Source organism: Thunnus thynnus, chromosome 13 (assembly GCF_963924715.1).
Source record: "Thunnus thynnus chromosome 13, fThuThy2.1, whole genome shotgun sequence".
NCBI lineage: Eukaryota > Metazoa > Chordata > Actinopteri > Scombriformes > Scombridae > Thunnus > Thunnus thynnus.
The window spans coordinates 15,374,123-15,396,187 of NC_089529.1; the positions used below are offsets into that span (position 1 = coordinate 15,374,123).

General features: G+C 40.4%; 1 protein-coding gene across 3 annotated transcripts in view; it reads right to left on the reverse strand.

Annotated features, from left to right (window-relative positions):
- LOC137195682 (serine/threonine-protein kinase DCLK1-like) overlaps positions 1-22,065 on the reverse strand; it is a 47,891-nt gene that overhangs the window by 24,360 nt on the left and 1,466 nt on the right. For all 3 annotated transcript variants that reach the window (XM_067608241.1, XM_067608238.1, XM_067608240.1), the window contains exons 3-5: positions 21,055-21,404; positions 5,076-5,175; positions 803-910 (exon numbers count right to left, since the gene is read on the reverse strand). In XM_067608241.1, the coding sequence (XP_067464342.1) occupies positions 803-910; positions 5,076-5,175; positions 21,055-21,404 (558 nt within the window). The remainder of the gene's footprint in view (positions 1-802; positions 911-5,075; positions 5,176-21,054; positions 21,405-22,065) is intronic.

Sequence of the window (22,065 nt, forward strand, 5' to 3'; positions counted from 1 at the left end):
TCACGAAAAAGAACAACGTGACATTTGTTGAAGTTCCAAACTAATCACCAAGTCCTCAACAGCTTGGAGCCAGACTGAATGTTTGGCACACGCAAACTGGTGCACGCATTAATGAATGAATCTCAGTGCATTCGGTCGTTAGAATTAATACTCATTTTTTTGTGCTTCGTTGTAGCCTCAAAAGGGTTTTTTGAGACATTTATATGAGCATCATTATCAGGCACAAACAATGCGGCAGGTACCGGTGCAAGCTCTCACCATTTTATGACATTTCATTAGTATGTCAGGTGAAGAACGGCTTGTGTGGAGCTGCAGGATTGAGTCACCAATCCCCTTCCCTCTTTTTTCCCTCTCATCTTCACACCAGCTCCCCATTTTTTTCCCTTTTTTTTTTTTACCTCTCTCATCCCTCCGTTTGCCTATTTCTCCACTCCCTTGTGAAATCATTCTCATTTGAATTCATACTCTGCATGCAACGAAACACAAATCGTACGCGCATGCATGCGCATGCACGCACACACACACACACACACACGGTAAACACCACCAGACACTCCGCAGAGCTCTGATTTCATTGCAGTGTTTATTCATACTGTTTTCATTTGCTGCAACACTGATTGAGTAATGAGCTGGAAAATACTAAGCAATCATATGAGGAAGTATTAGGATACTGTGTCCATCAGGTGTGAGACACTGTGCGCACTCTTCATGCAAATACACACAAATGCAAGGATACACAGACAAACACAGTCACAAGGAGAAGGAGATGAGAAGAAAAAAGGAACTTCATTTATTGTCTTACCGGATGCTGGGGACTTGCTGCGCCGTGTTTGGATGATAGTCCTGGGGGAGCCTCGGTTCAGAGAGCCAGAAATCTTTCCATAGGTCACCGACTTCATCACACGACACTCTGCAAGCACAAAAAACACAGAGAGGTATTCAGAAGTTATTTGGAAACCCATTTATTTATTCATCTACTTAAATAGTCTCCGAAACTTCAAGGGTGGGTTCAATGAACGTTGAAACAGTTTGTGTTTGCTGTAATTATTCCTCCTGCTCATACTGATCATTAGAAGATCCCCTCCAAATGTGCTTACAATGTAAGGGATGGGTATCTAAAAGTTTAGCTGCAGGTAAATAATGATATTTCAGCTGTCTGAGTTGATCAAGTAAAGTGGATATCTTCAGTTAAAGTCTTTTTCCCTTTGTGTTGCAACATGCAGCGTTCAACAAAAAGAGGGAATTTGGCACTAAAAGGAGTGTATCTTTGAAAGATATCGAATTGATTTTATTAGCTTCAAATAAACTTTTAAATACAGTTTTGCACAGAATGAGGGCTGTGGATTTTGTCCCCCATCACTTACATTAAAAGTGCATTATGAAGGAAATCTCTTATTGGTCAGTATGAGCAGGAAGAAAAACATGTGTCCAGTGTTTATTTGGGCACCTGACTGTTGTTTTAGGACACTTGAAAAATTGGCAAACCTATTGTTTAAGAGTTTTGGGAAAAGAGTGTTAAATTAGTGTTTAAATCAAAATCCAAGCAACTAGACTGCTACAGCTGGTCAAATAAAGGAAGGGAAAACTGCTGCACTCAAACAATATGATGCACTGTAGTGGTGACGTGATATTGTGTTTTGTAATATAGCTTTAACGCAGTAGCATCTTAACAGACCAAAATTTTAAATTGTATGGGTCCCTAAGCAACTATTGTTTTAATATTTTTGACTGACTTTGACCTCTTGTCATGCAAGAAAACAGCAAAGTACTAATGTATCAACAGCTGTAATTGGTTTTAGCCTCAGGTGACCTGCAAAAATGAGTTCTGACCTTCACTGGGCTCGCTTTCATAAACACTATTGCTGTGATGTTTCAGGACACACACACAGTCCTGATAAATGAGCCATGTGATGGTACTCACACATCCTCCTTGCCTCATTCATCCCCAAAACATTGCTCCTCTCCTGTTCATTAACCCAGCCCCATTATAGCTCATTACCATTTTAGACCAGCGATGTGTGTGTGTGTGCTGCTGTCTGCACGTGTGTCTATCAGTGTGTGTGTGTGTGTGTGTTATTTGCTTGTGCGGCAGTCGTTGTTGCCCAGTGATTAATGTACAATGCAGAGTGTTAACATGATGACAGTGTGCCAGAGCTGAGGCAGAGGCGATAATTATAGTGATGCTGAGAGGAGGCGAAGTTGTCTGCAGCTCTGATTCCAACTGTCTCTCTGCTCGCTGTCTGTTTCGTTTCTCGATCTGCTTTCCCGCCTGACTATTTCTGCCTCGTGCTTTCTGCCCTCTGCCTTTTGCTCCATGCCTCCCTGGGCAAGAAGAGGTGTCAAATTGTGTTGTCTGTCTTCTGGAACAACAAAAAAATGCATGTGTGTGTACTTGCACTGTATTTATCACATTGTGTGGGGACAAAAATGTGTTCTTAGACACATTTTGGGGATTTATTGTACCTCACATCTGAGGAAAAAAAATCTAGCATTTACCTTAGGGTTAAGGTTAAGACTTAGCTTTTGGTTAAGGTTGGGGCTAGACATTTAGAAGTTATGGTTAAGGTTAAAGTAAGCTCCCAGTGAAGGAATGTAAATCAGCATAATGTTCTCTCACAGGAACAAAAACAGAAAAAGAAGAAAGAAAATAAAGATATATGAGGAGACTAGCTGATACTTTCTTTAAATGTAAGATGTTTTTTTACAACTGTTCTCAAACTGCTTATTTCAAAATAACACATTTTGCTGTTTGATTATTAAGTTAAAACAAAACAGATTTCTCCATAATATGCTATTAACAGCTTATTAGATGTCTATTAAGGGGTCATATCTGTCACACATCAAGTCTAAATCATCCGCTAAGAAATGCCTGAGCAACTAGACCAATAAGCAAACCATGAAGAGTGTTTAGAATACGTTGGTAACTCGCCACATCTCGAAATTTCTGAACCTACTTTTTTCAACTACATGTTACTGAGTCGACATGAAACACACTCCAGCAACTGCACGGCCTATTTTGAGTCTTAAAAACAGATTTCAGTGGAAGTAAAATTCAGCCCTGGAGCCAAAAACCAGGCAAATAAGACACAATCATGCAATGTTTTTCTTACTTAATGAGTTGGTGAGGAGCCCCTATTGACAAATGAACAGCATGCAATGATTAAAGTGGATTATGAGACACTGAGGGCCATAAAAGACACACTGGTTGTCTTCCCAAATTCAGCAAAAAAAGAATGCCGAATGGCAGACGTGTTCATGTATAGTCTGTGCACACAGTCCTCGCAAACAAGACCAGATGATGATATTACATCATGCAGACCCTTACATGGATAAGGAAAGTATACTTTAAGCATAAATGGCTGACCATAAGAGGTGCTCCACTTCTTAGCTGCAGCTGGTTACTACGACAAACCTCTTATGAGGGACTATCATCAGTAACTAATAAAAATGCAGATACCCCGGAAACATGGTCTTTTAAACGCCTTGATACATGTACGAGGATCGTCTCTCTTTCAAGAGTAAAGAAGGTTACGAAAGGGGAACTGGCTAATGTAACAGATAGCCATTATATTTTTCAAATGAAAGGAGAGTAGGGTGGGAAGAGAGGGAGGAAAAAAGAGAAAGAGCAACAAAAGGGGGAAGGAGGTGGAGGTTGGCGACCCAGGTGGGATGGCTATTATGAAGGGATGAAGGGATACAAGGGAAACAAATGAATTTAATAAACCTTTGAACAAAAGCCAGCAAACACTCATTCACGGGAGACAGGAAGATGAGAGGCTGCGAATGCAGATGAGTGCTAAATGGCAGGAGTCTTCAGACAGCAATGGAGAAGGGGGAGAGAGACAGCGAAACACAGATGGGTGAAGTGAGAACAGAAGTGCCAACGTATCCTCAGTAGACCGCAGAGGGGACAGGAAGAGAGGAGGAAGAGGAAGAATTGTGCAATAGGTTAGACGATGGCTTAAGTGCAGGAGAGTCGTTCTGAGAGGAGGAGAGGAGAGGCAAGAAACCATGGAGCGTAATGAACTGGACAGCCTACACAATCCTTTGCCACCTGAGCCAAGGAAATGTGTTATACAGGGAAGACAGGGGGACACTGTGTAAAGTGCAAAGACATGATGAATGGGGGGAAAGTACAGAGAAAGACAGGAAACAAGTCAGAAAGAAAATAAAGATTTTGTTTTACCAGTAAAAAAGGAAAGATCTATATTCTGACTAATGAACAGAAAGCTGATATGGACAAAATGAACACTGAATCTCAAGACATTCATTTGATTTTGATATGACTATTTGGTAACATATTCATTTGAAACCATGGCTACTTTTCATACTGGTCTACTACTGGTCCATGTGCGAGGCAAATTCACAGATGTCATTTTGTGCTCTGCTTGTAGTCTGAAGAAAAAAGAGCAATATGAATTCAACTTAGTTCAATTCATGAAGTTTTCCTCAAACAGGATGTGGGTAAATAAAGTTTAACCATTGATGAGGGTTTAAAATATTTGCACACCAGCACCCTAGAAAAGCCTGAACTCCTTTTTCCAAAATGTGCGTAGTCATATTCATCAGCTGTAGCACATTGGTGCTTGTGCATGTAAACAGGAGGTAGAAAAGATGTCGGATATCATGTCTAAGTTAAGAGCGAAATTAGCAACCTTATAATTATGTCAATTACAAGAGGTGCTTTGCTTCAATTAAACTGTCCATTAACCTTTAGAGTGTTTTAGCAGTGTATTTCTCCAAATTAGCTCTTTTTGGACAACCTTTAAATAGCCAAATTGTTAAGCTAGTAATTAAAAACTAATCATTCCCTAATTTGTAGAATTATAGAGACAACAGATTTGTGTAGCTCCTATTTTATCACAGCGTGATTGTATTAAATGATAAGTTGCTCAGCCATAGCAAATAGAACATACAAAAAAAAAACAACAACAACTTTTAAACGATCAGGAAACACAGCTGGGAGCAGGAATGAAAGGACGAAAGGAAAGGAGGAGAACATAAGAGGGTCAGACTGAACACTCTAATATGAAATGTCAGCATGGAAATGTCAGAGAATCTACTAGTCGCCTCACCACTCTCATCCAGCATCAAGTCATCTTGGTAGCGAAACTTCTCTGGTCCACACGCCACAAAAATGTCCTCGTCTCCAAAGAAGTCTTGCAGACATGCCACCTGGGGAAAAAAAAAAGACACACACAGAGGAGTGAAACCTTTATTTATCCAGACATTGACCTCTGGAAGCTGCTAAGAGCAATGACAGCTTTTTGCTGTTAAGGGGCTAAATGTCTTACTCAAGGGCACCTTTTGTTTGGGGAAAAAAGACAGATTTTTGCAACACCTGATTCCTAGCCTGTCTGTGGATTTTTAAATGAATTCTTTACTTCTAGGCAACCACATATACACAAAGCATCCTGTAGAAGACACCACACATACTCTGTTCTGCTCTGCACTTCACAGTGTTCACAAAATTGACTTTCCCTTCCTGAGCTCAGGTGAAAAGGCACATACGCCGAGCCCCAGGAGACGGATCAGGACAACCAGGGATGTGTCTGTTTGTACGTGTTTTTGTTTGTTCATCAGTGTCTGTGAATATCTGTGCGCACGCCTGACAAGTCCCTGAGCTACAGCACTGTTTTGTTTCTGCAGTTAATCAGTATATCAGCGACTATAATGAGACCTCGCTGACTCACTGATTTTCTGAGGCGCTGCAGCACGTGCACCAGACTTCCAGAGAAGAAAGTGGGGAGGTTTGTCCCCACCCTCCCCTCCCCCCCCCCAAAAGACCAGCATCCTATAAATAGCAATGAATAGCAGAAGAGATGAAACAAAGACAAAAGAGAGAGAGCGCATATATGACTTACAGGAGAGATAGCAAGTGTTATGAGAGAGAGGGAGGGAGGCAGAACATTGAAAGAAGAGATTAATGTTGAATAAGTAGAGCTGACTAAGTCTATATGTGACTCACAGAAAAACAGCCACTGTCTTAATGAGTCACTGTCATTCTTTTACAGATTATACTGTGAAGCTAATATCAAAGTGATTTTAAAAAATGCCAAAATTTGAAAATTGAGTCACTAAAGGCGACGAAACAGGAACTAGAACATTAAAGAAGACAGGTTTTTGGTGAGAAGGTCTGCAGAATCTTAATTATTTTGTGTACAGGTGCCAATTCACAAATCTTCAACTTATGGTCTTTTCATTCTGTCTACACAGGACAAGTTTTTTGATCTGTAAACTCACCCATACCTGTCTGGCAGGAAGTACTCTCAGCCATAGGGTGTTCATTGTGATGAATACGTTACTAAATACTCTGCTGTTCATTATTTTCTATTTGATTTAGTCGACAGCTAATTCTATACCTGATCTAAACTATCCATGATTTACTCAGACAACTTTCATTACACCCCACAGGCCGATATTTCAATCCCAAACCATCAATATTCCAAGTTATATTTCACTATAGGCAACGGTACAGTCAGAAAGGGATTTACGGGAAGACAATAGCTCATTCATCCACTATGACAAATCTCCCACCAAAAACCTATTAAGAGCTATTGCAATTTAGGCTGCACGCACGTCTAGCACCGCCTGGAGTTAACACATAAACACAAAGCTACCGTTATTGCATTTTCATGGCAATTAAGATCCAAGAATCCATTTAGATTCCTATTAGCTACCGATCAACAGCCCAAAAGAAAGTCACAGCTGATGTAACAGCATTATCGACAGCGAAGGGGCCATTCTGAGTGTGTGTGTGCGTGTGTGTGTGTATGTGTGTGTGTGTGTGTGTATGAGGGGAGATGGGAGCCACCCTATTTCACCCCCCATAGTCTCCAAATTTGCCAACGGGGAGACAAACAACAAGTTAAATCTGAGACAGACTCTCTGTGGTGAATGGATCGTTTTCCTTTTCAAATCAAGGCTCTGCATCTGTGTGTGTGTGTGTGTGTGTGTGTGTGTGTGTGTGTGTGCGCATTCAGCCACACATCACTCGAAGATACACGTGTCTGCACAGGCACACATGGATACTTTTGGGTGTGTGTGTATGTGTGTGTGAAGAAGTGATATTATTCTAGTTTCATAACAGGGTGCATATTGCTTTGTTCCCTAATATCCCCTGATAGTGTGTTGGTGATTATTTCAGGAGCGAGAACAAGATGGCTGTGATACAGATGCTGGCGCCGTTAACATTTCCCCAGAGTGTCAGTGCTGACAGGTAGACATGACCTCTTTTACCTCTTTTCTTATTTCACTGTAATTTCACATTATTTTCATCTTTATATCATTTTTATATTACTTGCTACTGTATAATTATTGTGTCTGTTGTACTCTGTCCACTGAGTGCAGTCATTTTACTTGTCAAAGTGTAGAAAGTATTAGATTATGTTGTTGTTAGCTGTTCTTTTCTTCTAAATTCCACAAATTCATATACAGGTTCCCCTTCAGTAAACCAGGCAATTTGAATATGTCACATTGTGTTGAGCATTTCTAACTATTCATGAATTCATTTATTAATAAAAGGAAAAAACCCACAGATGAATTGATATTTAAAACAACAGTTAGTTGAAGCCCCGGTAAAAGCCATAAATAGTTCAGTTATTTTATTTAGTTTATTTATTTATTTTTTAGTTTATTTATTTTCTCATTTAGGATTGAGGATTTGTTTGATACCAGCATGCCTTGCCAAACAAGTACAGTAACGATAGCTGTGAGATATCATTACTGTCTGAAATGTAGTGAATGGAGTAAAAGTCTATATTCTAAGTTTAAGGTGTCAGAAACTCAAAGTAGCTCTTTGATACACTGTAAAATGTAATTTGTTGTTTCAAATTAAAAATATGAGTGAAATGACTGCCTTAAAATTTTAACTGAAGTACTGAATACCAATACTTCTTTTAACACCACCAAACATTTCAAAATATAGCATGTTGTATAAACCCTTGTCTTCTGTTAATTTATTGAACCGGTCAGGTTGTTGTTTGACATTGTAAATCTAATTCAGATTAAATTTAATTTCATTCAAACAAAGAACAAAGAGCTATAAATGCTTCTGTTGCTCTGAGGCATCAGCACAAAGACAATGTGCAATGCTGATCTCGGTGATGTTATTATTATTAGAGTGTACGGGGGTAGGCACTCAATTCAATGCTAACCTTCATCAGGGTTTGCATTGTTTTCATTATTATGAGAAGAAACAATCACTTACGTGTATTAAAGACACGCAGCAAGTTTCCATCATATATTTTTTCTTCAAACTACAAAAAAGAGAAGTCTTTGGAGAATTTTAATTCTCAAACAATACATGCTGGGAAATTTGCTAATATGTTGATAATTTTTCTTTAGAAACTTAATTTAATGAGTTGAGTGAATTAGCAGCTTCACATTCATTCAACTCATCATTTCAAGTCAAAGGACTTCAAGTCAAAGGAACTTATAAATATGAGTTCTGAAATGGTGCTGAAATAAAAACTAGAAATTTTAGGTTGAATTAACTAAAATTATAAAATTTATATATTTAAGTTGCGTTAATGACAAAGTATTAGTTGATTCCACTGAATTCCTGTATGATGTTTTACAGTGTACAGTACATCTGTACGTCTACTTTTTAACCACAAAGACTGGTATAAACTTTTTAAAGAATGCTAACGTGTTAGCTAACAACATTATCACACTTAAACAGACCGGATGATCACCAGAGAGTAAACAAAATAAATGGTTCATCTAACAATATGAAGAAATCCACTACATGTGGTCTTATATGGTGTTATCTAAACACCTCTCTGAAGCTTTACAAAAAAAGTTCATCAGTTAACTGTTTATTCTATGAAATGTTTTTGTTTTGACCAACCAACAGGCCAGCACTCATATTCATTAAATTTACAGTGATATAAAACAGAGCAAATAAGAAAATTCTCACATTTGAGAAGCTGGAGCTGGCAAATATTTTGTATTTTTGCTTGAGAAATATCAATTATCAAATTTGTTGTAATTTCTTGCTAACCAACTAATCAATTAATCAAATAATCATCCCTGTAATGATACAATAAATCTACTTTATAGAAGTGTTGTTTTTGTCTGAAAGGCCCATGGGTTTTTGCTTCCAATAAATACATTTTTGGATGTTTTTTCTCGAGACACTCCTGTCAAAGAGGATTTCTGTTGGATGTGTGTTTGTTGGTCTGAGTCAGTCTGGCTATGCGTCCTCAGGCAAGGACTGCTGCAGCTGCTGCTGCTGCTGGAGTAAGAGGAGATTGCTAAAATGAGGCCCTTTGAAGCCGCTTATCCAGAGATAGAAACTGTAGCGCACCAGAAATGTCAGGTAAAGAGGGAAGAAAGAACACATGCAGAGTATGAGAGTATGTGATGAGGACAGGAAAAGGAAACAGAAGGGAAAGAAGGGCAGTCTTCTCTGAGGGCACCTTTAAGCTGAGGGTAAACTACTATGGAGCAACCCACAAACACATACTGTACTGTATACTGAGAAGGGTGTGAAAAGTATGGTTGCCATGGTGATAATGCCCTCCAGGCATGGCTGGTGCGTGCCACTGACTCTCACTACCCCCCTGATAGCATGCCGTGCGCACTGTGATAGAGAGCTCGATCATTCATATTTTATCTACTATGGGCACGATACTCTGCAGAACTGTGTCATTCACGCAAATCCACGCACAAGCACACAAAAGTGGCACATGGTTTATACTGAAATACTCATATGACATCTCCTGTTCAAAAAAGATGATGTTAAGAAGAAGAGCTCTCCTGAAAGTCTCGGAAAAGACAGAAGGACGAATACATGATGGAACGGAAAGGAAGGGAGCTGGTAAAGGTGAAAAAAAAAAAAGTCACAGATGAAACCAGCTCACCATATCCTCCGACTTAGAGAGGAAGCTGACAGACAGAGGGAAAAGAGCAATAGAGGAGGAGATCTATTCCTGACTGCTGCTCTGAGCCCTTCTTCCCAGTGACAAAACCAGCTGCTTTGATGTCTCTGGCTCCACTCTCACATAGAACCAGTGCAGTTACACAACATCTACCGCTAAAACAAGCACAGGCAGAAACAAACAGATGAAAAAGAGGGACTGAAATAAGATGATGAGGAAAGAGCAGAGGAGTGTGGAAATTGGCAAATTTCACAACCTCTCATGCATCTTTATTGATTACAGTGAGAAATGGGCTTTAAGACTGGGTGACAATGATTGAAGCGCTACCTCACATTAAACTGGATCTTTAAATTTCTGTAATCAAGTGTATTCAGGCATTATTTTTGGTTTAGAGCAAAACAAAACCAAGACTCCAGCAGTGAGGTAGAAGGTTAACAAGTGCACTGCATGTGTCACATCTCATATATGTGACAAACATCAATCCCCTTCTCTTATTGTCCACTGCCACCATGACTGACAGGACAGTTTATTATTTATCAAGGTACTAAACATAACAAAAAGGGGAAAAAGGACAGTGTTTGATATTTTCAAGAGGTTACAAAACAGTAAATCTAGAATTTCATAGAAAGGCTTTTACAAAAATACATTACTGCATGATGAGGTGTGACTCTTAGAAGAATCTCAATGCTACCATCATCCCCTCCTTATACAACAAATGATTGTTCCACATTAATATTTCTCAGTAAACTCATTCATGTTCTCACTACGCCACCTAGTGTAGATGCACCAAACACTGACTAGAGTGTCAGTTTCTCCCTTTCACATCAGCACTCCTCCTCTTCATACTTTCTTTGTTCTTCTTCTCCTACTTTAAGGTTAAATACAAAACACATTCAGACCACCTGCTGGTTTTGGTCAGATACCATGTTTCAACTCATATAATCTCAGTTTGTGATCTACCTTTGCAGCAATGTAATGAGACAGACAAATCACTTACACCACAGGGTGGCACTGTTTAATAGCCTCATGATGTGGAGAGACTGATAAGCCATTCCTGGCAACAAGAATAACAGTATATACCAGGAAAGAAGGGTGATAGAGATACTAAATGTCCACTTTTCTGGAGTTGTAGACAGTCAGTTTGGCTTCAAAATGCAGCAGAAATTCCAGAAACTATAGTATTTGGATCCAACTCTAGAGAAATAAAGTGAGGCAGAGAGTATTTTATGTAAAGAAAAGCAATGGTAAAGAGGTAAACATTTTGTCTACAACCTAGATGCTCAATTACCAACACGTGGAACACGGAGGGACTTAAAAAATGTGTTGTTATTTGAGTCAGCCGACAACAGCAGCAGGCAGATTTAAACATTTTAAATCTAGGTCTCTGCAGAGCAATACTTTTGGTCGATAATATCTGAGTGCCTCTTTGTTTGGGGCATGTCATGAGGGATGACTGTGGAGCTGCTGTGCAGATAATTAGTTCAGGACACATGGGGAAATGTGTTGAATGAAAGCAACAGCTGTAATAGTACAACAAGCCTACAGGGACACAATAAACATACTATCTGATCTCACTTTTTATGAGAGGACAGAAACACATTGGCATATAATCCTATACAATCTTAGTTATTATTTTGTAAGGACATACACACACACACACACACACCACCTTCTGAGTAACCTGGTGGTGCGAAATCTTAGCTTTTTGTGTTCAAACAGTCTGTCTGGTTCTCACCAGCAGCTCCTGTGAATCAGCTGCTGGGAACAAATGACAGCGACAGTGACAACACCACTCACTCTGCTCATTTAGATCGGCTATTCCTGTCTCCCTGTCAGATTTCAGGTCTACTTGACGACTGAGCTGTCAGCTCATCGCTTTTTAGTGGGAGTTTATCTGCATTTACTGACAGCCACTCAGAGCTAACTGAAGTATAAGTGGGCACATGTAAGTGTATTTACATTTGGAGAATAAGCAACAGAGAATTTAAAATGCTGCAGTGGTTCAGTCTAACTGTTGTGTGTGTTTGGTATTTCTCTGATAAGAAACAGAGGGGCAATTCTCTTAGACTGAAACAAACAGACAGGGGGAAAAAAAAAACAGAAAAAGAGATTGGAGTCTCAACCACTAATCTGCTGCACCACAATAGACTCACAGTGGTAACATAGAGGACACAGTGAGGTCAACATAATCCTGCCCACAGAAAGACCACATTTTGGAGAGACGAGCTGTCGCTGCACTCTGCCAGGGGAGCTTAGCTCAGTGGAGCTGTCCACGGTGCTGAATCAACTGCAGCTGGCCGATGGGGCCTGGTGTGCTAGCTCTGCAACACTTAACACAGAGAGACTGAAGAGACAGGCTGACAGAGGAACAGATGGATGTATTGATGCAAGATAAAGTGAGACAGAGACACAAAGGGCAAAGTATTTGTTGCAAATACACAGAGCAGCTGATGTGAATAAATAAAATTAGCAAAGGGATGAAAAAACTAAGAAACAGATTGGTAAAGCCTTAATATTTTAAAAGTAGCAGCATGTTGAGGCTACAACACACATCATCAGGATTTCAGAATAGCATGCAGTATGTGGCCTAAGGGTGCGATCATAATCAATATAACTACATAGGTTTGACATTCATCTCAAAGAACATGACATTTTATATTAACTAAGAGTCATGTTGTAGTAGGTAGACCAATCAAACCTGGGCACAGGACTTAAAAAGGCTGTCACCTGGTACTGGGGGTATTACAGTTAAAATCCCAAAAGGCACAAAACCCCTTTCCGTCTCATTCTCGAAATGAAACAGCCAAAATGCATTTTCTTCCTCTCTAGGGGAATTTAAAATAAATCTCCCCTCTCCTCGAGACACAGAAATAGGCACTCAAAGAGCCACACCAGCTGACATGGGGAAAGGTGGACTGAAATCGATCTGAAAGAGGCAAGAGAGAAGGATAAAACCATCTGTGTCCCAAAGAAGAAGTCAGACACCGCATGACCTCACACTGCCTCAATCAGCACACTGCGCACTGCCCAGTTTCATCAGACAGCTGACAGGGGATGGGATATGACAGAGAGGACCGGGAAGTTAGAAAGATAAAAAACAAATAGAGGGAAAGAGAGCAGCGGTGACATGAGGCCAATTAGCTGTGCAGCGGGCTGAGTTGGCACTGGTGTTACTGCGTTCACCTCAAACCGGTGCAGCAGACTGCCTGGCTGGCTGGCTGGCTGCTCTGTTGCATAACAACTTATGTAACAGCTTCTGCACTCCACAGGGGCATAGCAAACTTTCTTTTGGAACTCTATCTGTCTGTTTCTCTGACTGTGAGTGCCTTTTCCTGTCCTTCATGTGTGTAAAGGGAACTGAATAAAAAATGACATAAGGACATATTCCCTGAAGGACATAAATCTGACACGATATAGCATCACAACACGCATTTCATTACCCTCAGCCTTTTCTCTCATCTCAACCTCATCTCTCTTGTCGCCATAAACATCTGATTTGTCAATTTATCTCATCCCGTCTTGCTTTATCTGACTCTCCCTCTTTTCTCTTACCCAAATCACCCAGTCCTTCACTTGTTTCCTTTCATCTCCCCCTTATTGATCTCTTTCCCCCTTTAATCTGTAGGCTTAAATCAATTTTCAAGCATGAGTGTGCGTGCACTGGTGTGTGTGTGTGTGTGTGTGAGTGAGCCTAAGCGTGCATACAAATGTATAAGGAGTGTGCTGAATTAAGGAGCCAAACATGTTAGTACACGTGTTTCTAGAGCGGGTATTGACAGACAATGTACACAGTGTAAGTGAGTGAGTGAGTAAGAGTGTTTATGACATACATGGGCAATTCTAGGATCTGTTAAATGGGCAAGAAGCAGCCAAAACTAACCTGAAGAGGTCCTAAGACCTACAGTAATTGGGTTTGAGAAATATAACTAGAATTTGATGTAGTCTGTATTAAAATAAATTGTGTGGGCCATGATTCACATATGAAGTGTGTACATGGCCAGAAACTTGCAATAAAAGATGTTATTATCCAGTAATGATTTAGGTGATAAATATAGAGAGAACCAAAAGTCAGGTAGTTGGTTGATTAGTGAGTGATTCAGTATACTTTTTAAGTTAGTTTGTTAGTTTACTTACTTCAATATAAGACTACAACAAAGGCCAGCTCTGAAATATGGTAAGATTTTAACTCTTTATGATTTTGGTCTATACATATAAAACTGATTCAACATGACTTGACTTAATCTGTGAATTACTTTTTGACAAACAAAAGAATATATATTTATATCATATATGTTTTATATTATATATATGCTGTATATATAACCTAGAAAACATGAAACATTACCTTATTTGGTGTAATAATGTTTTGTGGTCATATTGTCTTTTGTTTTAATTTGTCATCTTCATCAAATGTGAAAGCCCAGTTTGTGGCAAAGTGAAGGATTACTACTTCAATACTTTCAAAACAGAGAATCTATACTCATATTTTGGAAAGTGGTTTGATGGCTCTGAGCTCAGAAAAGAAGAAAACAATAAATCACTGGAAAAACAATGAAATGGCTCTTTGGGGTGCTTTTTAAATTTGATGATGCAGTTACTTTTGTTAGTTCAAAATGGCGCAGAGTACTTTGTATCAACACGGGACACAGTTTACATTAAATTTTAATTCTAAGATGGTGCCTCTAACGTATTTGTTAGCAACGCACAACAATCCTGCCTTCCAATCGGCTTGGGGACGTGTTGGTCCTTCTAATGTTTACAACCTGGCTTCTCAGTGACTCCCTTCACCCAGTCATGACTGGATAAAACCTCTGGCAGTTAAGAGATATGCTGCTGGTCCCACTCTTTAAGCAGCATGAAGCAGGGACAGAACCTTTCAAATGCAGATTTACTTGAGAGAGATTAGAGAGTGAGTAAGTCAGGAAGTGCATGAGTCAGACAGTGTGTGTGTGTGTGTGTGTGTGTGTGTGTGTGTGTGTGTGTGTGCGTGTGTGTGTGTGTGCATGTCTGTGTGTGTGTGTGTGTGTGATAAAGTTGGGGTGTGACTTTTCAACAGTCTGCCAGTGCTGGAAACGTCTGCCATCGATCCTAATTTGGCAGCAGATCCTCTGACAACAGACAGCCCTCCAATCTGCCACAATCACTCTCAGCCGGTAGACACAGTATCAAGCTAAATGACTGAGACACACACAGACAGAAAAATACAGTTAAACAAGCTGTTTCCACATAATAACAGCAGTTAAAGCATAAGATTTCTGCCGACGAATGCTCTACATGCCATTTACTGAAAATGTATCGTAACTGTATAGTAGCAAATACATATACAATACTGTATACTACTGCATGGCACACACTCACACACAAACCTACACACACACGCACACACACACACACAGTGCTGTGCTGAGTAACTGTGACTCAGCAGATCAGCAGGAGGAAATGGACTTTGCTTCCCACAATCCTCCTATGCAGAACAAAAAGTGACATCATCGACATACAATCCATCAAATAAAGATTAAAAAACAGCCTAATGCTTTGCATATGAGCAGAGCATAATCCCTGCTCTTCATAATATGACATTTTTTTCAAGTGATGTTGCTGTAGGACCCTCTGTGCAGTCCCTGCAGAGCTGGATACAGACCAAAGAGAATAAAGAAAATTAAAAATTAAAAAATGAAGAAGGAGTGAGTGTAGAGGGATACACAGAGTGACAGAGAAAAGGGGGAGAGGGGGGAAGGAGGGAGAGACAGAGAGTGGGGACTGGGGGAGAGAGATGCCATATGTTACAGCTCTTGGATTTGGGGGTGCATGCCGAGTGTGCTAATTAAATGAGGACTAAACAGCCGTAAAAACAATGGCGTGTTGACAGAAACCACAAACAGACAGAGAAAAATGTCCAGGAAGGAGAGAAAGAGAAGATCAGAGGATGCAGGGATGAGTTGAGGATGCAAATGTGTTGACAGGAGGAAAAACAAACATTGTATAACAGGAGAAAGAATTATGCACAGAGAGAGAGAGAGAAGCAGAAACAGTATAGGTGGAGAGAAAAGTAAATGGGAGACAGAGAGAAGGCGGCTGCAGAGGAAGCAGAAGAGGGAGATAAAAGGATATTAAAAGCTCTTCAGCCTTGCCAACAAGGAGAAGAACAGGCCTACAATGCGGTTTGAGAAGTGAGAGCTGCACTGCAGATAGTGAACAAGTGGTTCATCCACACTCTTCTCCTACATGTAGCCTCTATTTAACATGTGCCATTGAATTATGAAAACATGCCACAGTACTATGAGTACTATGACTCATATTGAAAAGAGGTAGACAAAGTACTGTAAATAATACAGAAAAGGACATGAACTCTGAGGTAACTTGTTTACAATTTGAAATGTTGTTATAAAGATCGTATTAAGCTGGATGCCAAGTAGCAGCATAATGACAATCAGTACTTCAGAGTTTGTCAAGCAACATGAGGCAAAAAAAACAACTCCAAAGAGTTGCATCAGGTGCATCAGCCAAACAAAAAAAGTAAATCATTTGATATGTCGATAGGAGAAATCTCAAAAATCCAGATAATATAGCTAATACACAGACAAACTGCACAACAGAACTGGAACAACAGTTGCAACAGGAAAGGATAGTAACTGTGATGACACGTGCTGTAATAAGTCCCACCTTTGTAGTCTTGATTGCAATGGTGATTCGGTTAACTCCAAAGTTAAAATGTTCACCTAGATTACAAAAATACCTGCATCTTTCAAAAAGCAATGTCTTCAGTTTCAATGAAAACTGCTTATAGCATGTTTCAACTGGTTGGACATTGTTTTTGGAACAAGATTAAATATTTTTTCAAAGGGGTGCTCTTTTGACTTATCTTTAGGAGTACTACTCTGTGACAAAAATTGTATGATGTCTTCTGTGGTCCAAGAGTTAGCAATCCAAAGCTTCAGAAAATAAGCCTGATGATGGCTTTGAGACTTAAAATGTATAAGATGTGAGCTTTTAGGATGCAGAGGGAGGGGGGGTTTATAAAAAAAGCTGTTGAATTGCATTAAGGAAGTTTCGTGATACAGTGTTTTTTGAGCTTGACCCAGAGACTAAAAAGTCTCTAGTATGGGCCTCTGCTGCTTCAATTTGAATTTTAAATCACCAGAGTACCCCTTTAATGGTAATTTCTGATCAAAACTGGAGCAAATAAAACCAAAATTGAGAAAATATGCTGTTGGTCATTTGGATGAACTGACCCTTTTAACCCTTTTCATAAGTTTTTACATTGTTTTCTCTGAGCCCTGTATTTTTAGCATGGATGGTCAATGTGGGAATCAAACCTCTTGCCCTTGCTCGACCCACTGAGATACATACGAAAAGAGTTTATTAATGAGAAACTCAAACACAGAACGCAACCAACCTTAGGGATGACTAAGTGGCATCGCTTCATGCACTGGTTGATAATTGCCTGCAGTTAATGGCTAGTGATGCATGAGCAGAAATCTAGATGAGTCCATTAAAAAGAGTGTGTGTCGCTATTGGTGCCTAAGTATGCGTGAGCCTTGCACAACTCAAGGCCGACAGCTGGGGTCCCACATAAAGGTGTGTGTGTGTGTGCATGTCTGTGTTTGTGTCTGTGTGTAAACAGAGCTTAGATGTATTAATAGGCCAGCCATGTCCGTGTCCTAAGCCACTTACGGGCCGTCTATCTTCTTGATCAGAACAATCCAGCCGCACCATCCCGCGCTGCGTTACTGTGGGACATCGTCGTTCCGCTCGTTCCTAGGCAACTAGATCAAATCATCATAGAAACTGGACAAATTGAAGAGCTTGCTGAGAAATATGAAGTTGTGGTAACCCCAAAGGAGAGGGGGGTGGAGCTAAAAATACCACCGATCACATACAGTGAGACCTGAGACAGTGGGACAAACAGTGTAGCGGTGGGGGTGGAACTTGATATATTCTTCCTCACTCAGTTGCTCGTATTACAGAAATATGATATCCGAAATGGTCACAGCAGAGTAAGCTCTCAGTGGGCAAACTGAGTATATGGGACATATCAGATGCTCAAAGATACATATTCACAGCCTTTTATATGTTGTATCTTCTCTATCACCATCTCATTAGCATCATCAGTTCCACAAACAGTATAGTTTTTGGTATCAAAACCAAAGCTTAGTTATCAGCAATAGTGTTGAAAAGCCCGACCAAATACTGATACACAAACACATACACATAAATGAAGAGGCGAAAAAAGAGGTCGGACAAGCAACTATAGCTGAAAACAGACTCTCTGCAACTCTTAACCCAACTTCAGATGCCAAAAACATAATCCATTATTCATCTCAGCATACTTTTGCTGCAATATTTTTAACTCAATTCTACTTTTGAAAAAAAAAAAAGAGAGGAGCAATTCTGAAAAAGAAAATCAATGTAAACTGTCTTGTAGGCTGCTGCAATCCTCGAGAACGATTAGAGACAAAGAGAGAGAGAGAGAGGTAAGAAATGGGCTGTGGAGATGTAGGTATACATCCTGCCCCACTGTCTCTGGCCTCATTACAGGGGTTAATGAAGGCAAAGAGCCTGAGCTCCTGTTCTCAGATGCTCTCTCTCTCTGTAGGCTCTGCGGCTCTGCTGGGACTCAGAAAGGCCCAGAAACCTACTTCAGCCGAAGGCTCAATGACTGACACAACTCAGCTGACGGCAGCGGCCCACACACACACAAAACCATGTACGCACACAGTCACACACACACATACTCTACTTAACCCTTAAAGTAACTTTATCCTAGTGTGCACTCAGGTAATTACCTTTAGCGTGCTCCCGATATTCAATAATGTATATTCAAGTGAACATACACTTTGTTCACTAGTCATCCTATCCTTCCTGCCTTCACTCATTCATACAATATTTACCTTTTTTTTCAAACATTCATTTGAATTATATCAGACATAGTTTACTTATTTGTTAGTTCATCTTAATTGATTTTGTTATACTGTCTTACAGTTCTTTATGTTATAAGAGTCCTCTTATAAGCCTGATTCTCTCTCTCTATATAATAGTCAAGTGAACATGGATTAACCACATTTCATAGGGGGTTTACATTTGCTACAAGCTTATCTAGTGTTTTCTGGGACCTTTCACCTATTCAGAAACAGGAGACTATTCAGGTTTTGTACAGACGTGTCTCTAATGCATGAAACACGTACAGACACACTCAGTCCTATATGCAAAGCTGCTCCGATCTAGTCTGCTACCTAGTTTCCCCATCATTAATTCCCATCTTGCTTTAGCATCCATCATTCTCCATTTTTCTGTTCTCTCCATTATCACCAACTCTCCCACACGCATTAACCCACGCCTGCACACACAATCACACATAAAAATGAGACAGAGTTGCTTCTGCACTCAGCTCAGCGCAGCCAATTTGGCAGTAAGCGTGTTACCATGCCTACAGGCCCCAATCAATACCATGTCTAAAAATAGCATAAACCATAATAGTCTTACTTCCAATCGCAGAGGGGTGAACCGGGCGAGAGCAGCATTTATTAAGTAATCTCCAAGATAACTGTAACCAATGGCGACCACAGAGTTAGTGGGCATTGTACAAAAGCGTGAGTTTAATCCCCAACAGGAGGTTTCTCAAGGAAAACCTGATCCTGGGATTTTATTGGCTGGTGCTTGGATCTAACAGCAGGTCAGATCAGGAAATCTGGAGTGACTTCCTGCTGGGCTAACAGTGGATCATTAAATAGACGGCATGGCTTCAGACACAGGACGGCTTGCCAGCGCCACTGCCAACACATGAAGATTACTGTGTAGTACTGGGATGAACGGTAACACAATAGTACTAAAATGGCAATTAAGAATGAGAAGCCCACAGGGCAAAGACCATATTCATAAAAATGAGTCACAAATTGGCCATTTAGGAAACGATTACTGTAGCATGACACAAAATGGCAGGACGCCCTTGACGTCAAACGCAATCTGTTTCAAAATAACGGTGTCATTCTGATGGTGCTGCCAGAGGAAGAGTGGTTCTGTGTCGCTACATTCAATAACTTGGAGCTACAACATGATCTAGCGAGAGGGGAGCAGACAGACAGAGAGAGACAGAAAAGACGATGATGTGGGATGACATGAGAGCTGGGTAGGTGACATGTAGGCAAACAGGAAGAGACTAGTAAGCTAAAGCACGTCACAAGTATAACCTGAAAACCCTGACATCCTGGCAGAGACGCCGACTTTCTCTTTGTGTCTTCCCCACGCTGACAAATATACCCAAAAGTGAACATGTTTTAACACACCTCACGGCAGCAGTGAAGAATATATGCATGGATCTGTACATGTTTATGTGTGTGTGTAAGGTATAGCAGTTTTGTTTAGAGTGAGCAGGCACGTATGGTTTGAAGCTAGTTCTTTTTATAGTGTCTCCCTCCTCAGCTGAGAGAGGGAGCTGAATAGGTGGGTGGACTGTCAAGGGGGCCGTGACTCAGTTTATTTCTGTGTTCGAAGGCAAAGCACTGGCACGTATCGCTACAGCGTGGGTGAGAAACCCAGACTCCATTCATAGATTTGTTTAATCTTTACCTTCTCTTGACCTCTTTCTTGTCTCTGTGTGTCACTCTTTCTCTCTCTACAGCTCTGGCTGTGAGAAGGGGACACAAATGTTCTTCATTCATGAAAGCAAAATGAGAGTGTCGTCATTAAATATTTAGCTATTTTGATCCTTGTATCAGCCTGCTGATCTTTTTTCCCCTCTTCATGTAACACCGATACAAAAGCACCACAATGATGGCTTTTAATTGCTATGATTTTGAATCTTTCTATAAAACCATGACCAAACAGCGATAGAAAATGTGTCTCTTAGTTCAGCGTCTGGTCTACTTCCTTCAATGAAACCACTTATCATGTGCAACACTTGCAACAAAACATCTGTTTCCACTCACTGCATTGCCAGAGATTACATTTAGCCCACAAGCTTTAGAAACAACTTGAATGCAGGCAAACAACCAGCAATGGTAGCCATAATAAAATCAAGTTATAGACATGTTTGATGTCATTTTATACCACAAAAACTGTGCTTAGTGTTGCCCTCCCAAACACTACCAATGTTTATAAGATTTGTTGCTACGAAAACCATAAAAACATGCAATCTCATGCTTTTGCTGAGAACCTGAGGAAGATTTCTCACCAGTTTGCCCTCCAGCGTGTAGATCTTCTTAACCACTCCGGAGTCGAGCTTGATGGCATCGGTGATGTCGGTCAGGACTTGTTCGTAGGAATGGGCCGTTTTCTTGTTCAGCAGGATCCTCACAGCTTTGCGGGGCTTCACTCCGCTCCGCACCACTGTCACAAGCTTTGGACGTATGAAGTCCTTGGTTTCGCGGCTCTCCGGGCCACCGGCCTTAGCGCTGCCCAGGGAAGGAGGCCCACGGGAGGCCGCCGCCGCGGCCTTGACGTTCACCGACCAATTGGGGTTCACGTTTTTTGTGTAATCCACCTTTTTGTAAGCTTCAATGGAGCTGCACACATAGCTCTCACCTGTTGGGGTTAGGGAGGTCGAGAAGAGGAAGGAGAGGAAAGCAACAAGAGATGACTGATAATATGTAGATATAGGATATTTTGCAGCTTGCTTTTCTTCCTTTTTTTGGTATATATCTTCTATATCTCAAAAATGATGTCAACAACATATAGCTCTTTCCACGTCACTCTCATGACGTAATGATACTGGCATTTAGTAGAGTAAAACAGATCAAGAGAGAGCTAATCTGAGTTTAGACATATGTCTGTATCACCATATGGTCATCAAATGAGTGATATAATCTACATAATATTAATCTACAGTGTGTTTAATTGGATTAGGCAGTTTTATAGAGCAGCACCCATAAAAATATCTTGTTGAGCCTTATTTCAAACCAGCCCGTATATATGTAAGTGGGTCTAATGTTGCTCATTTTTCAGAGTCTTTTGTAACAGGGATCATCAGGGAGAGATCACATAAAATGGCAGCTGACAGGCCATTAGGTCTGGCAGTGTTCTTGAAGACAGAGAAAGAGATGTACAGACACACAATTAGATTTTGGATAATATTATGGATGCTGGTGGATGAGAACAATAACTGTCCTGCAAAGCTTTCATGTCAAGCATTATGTGATCAAACATAGACCTGCAAACTTAAGTGAAGTACTCCAGGTGTGCTGTG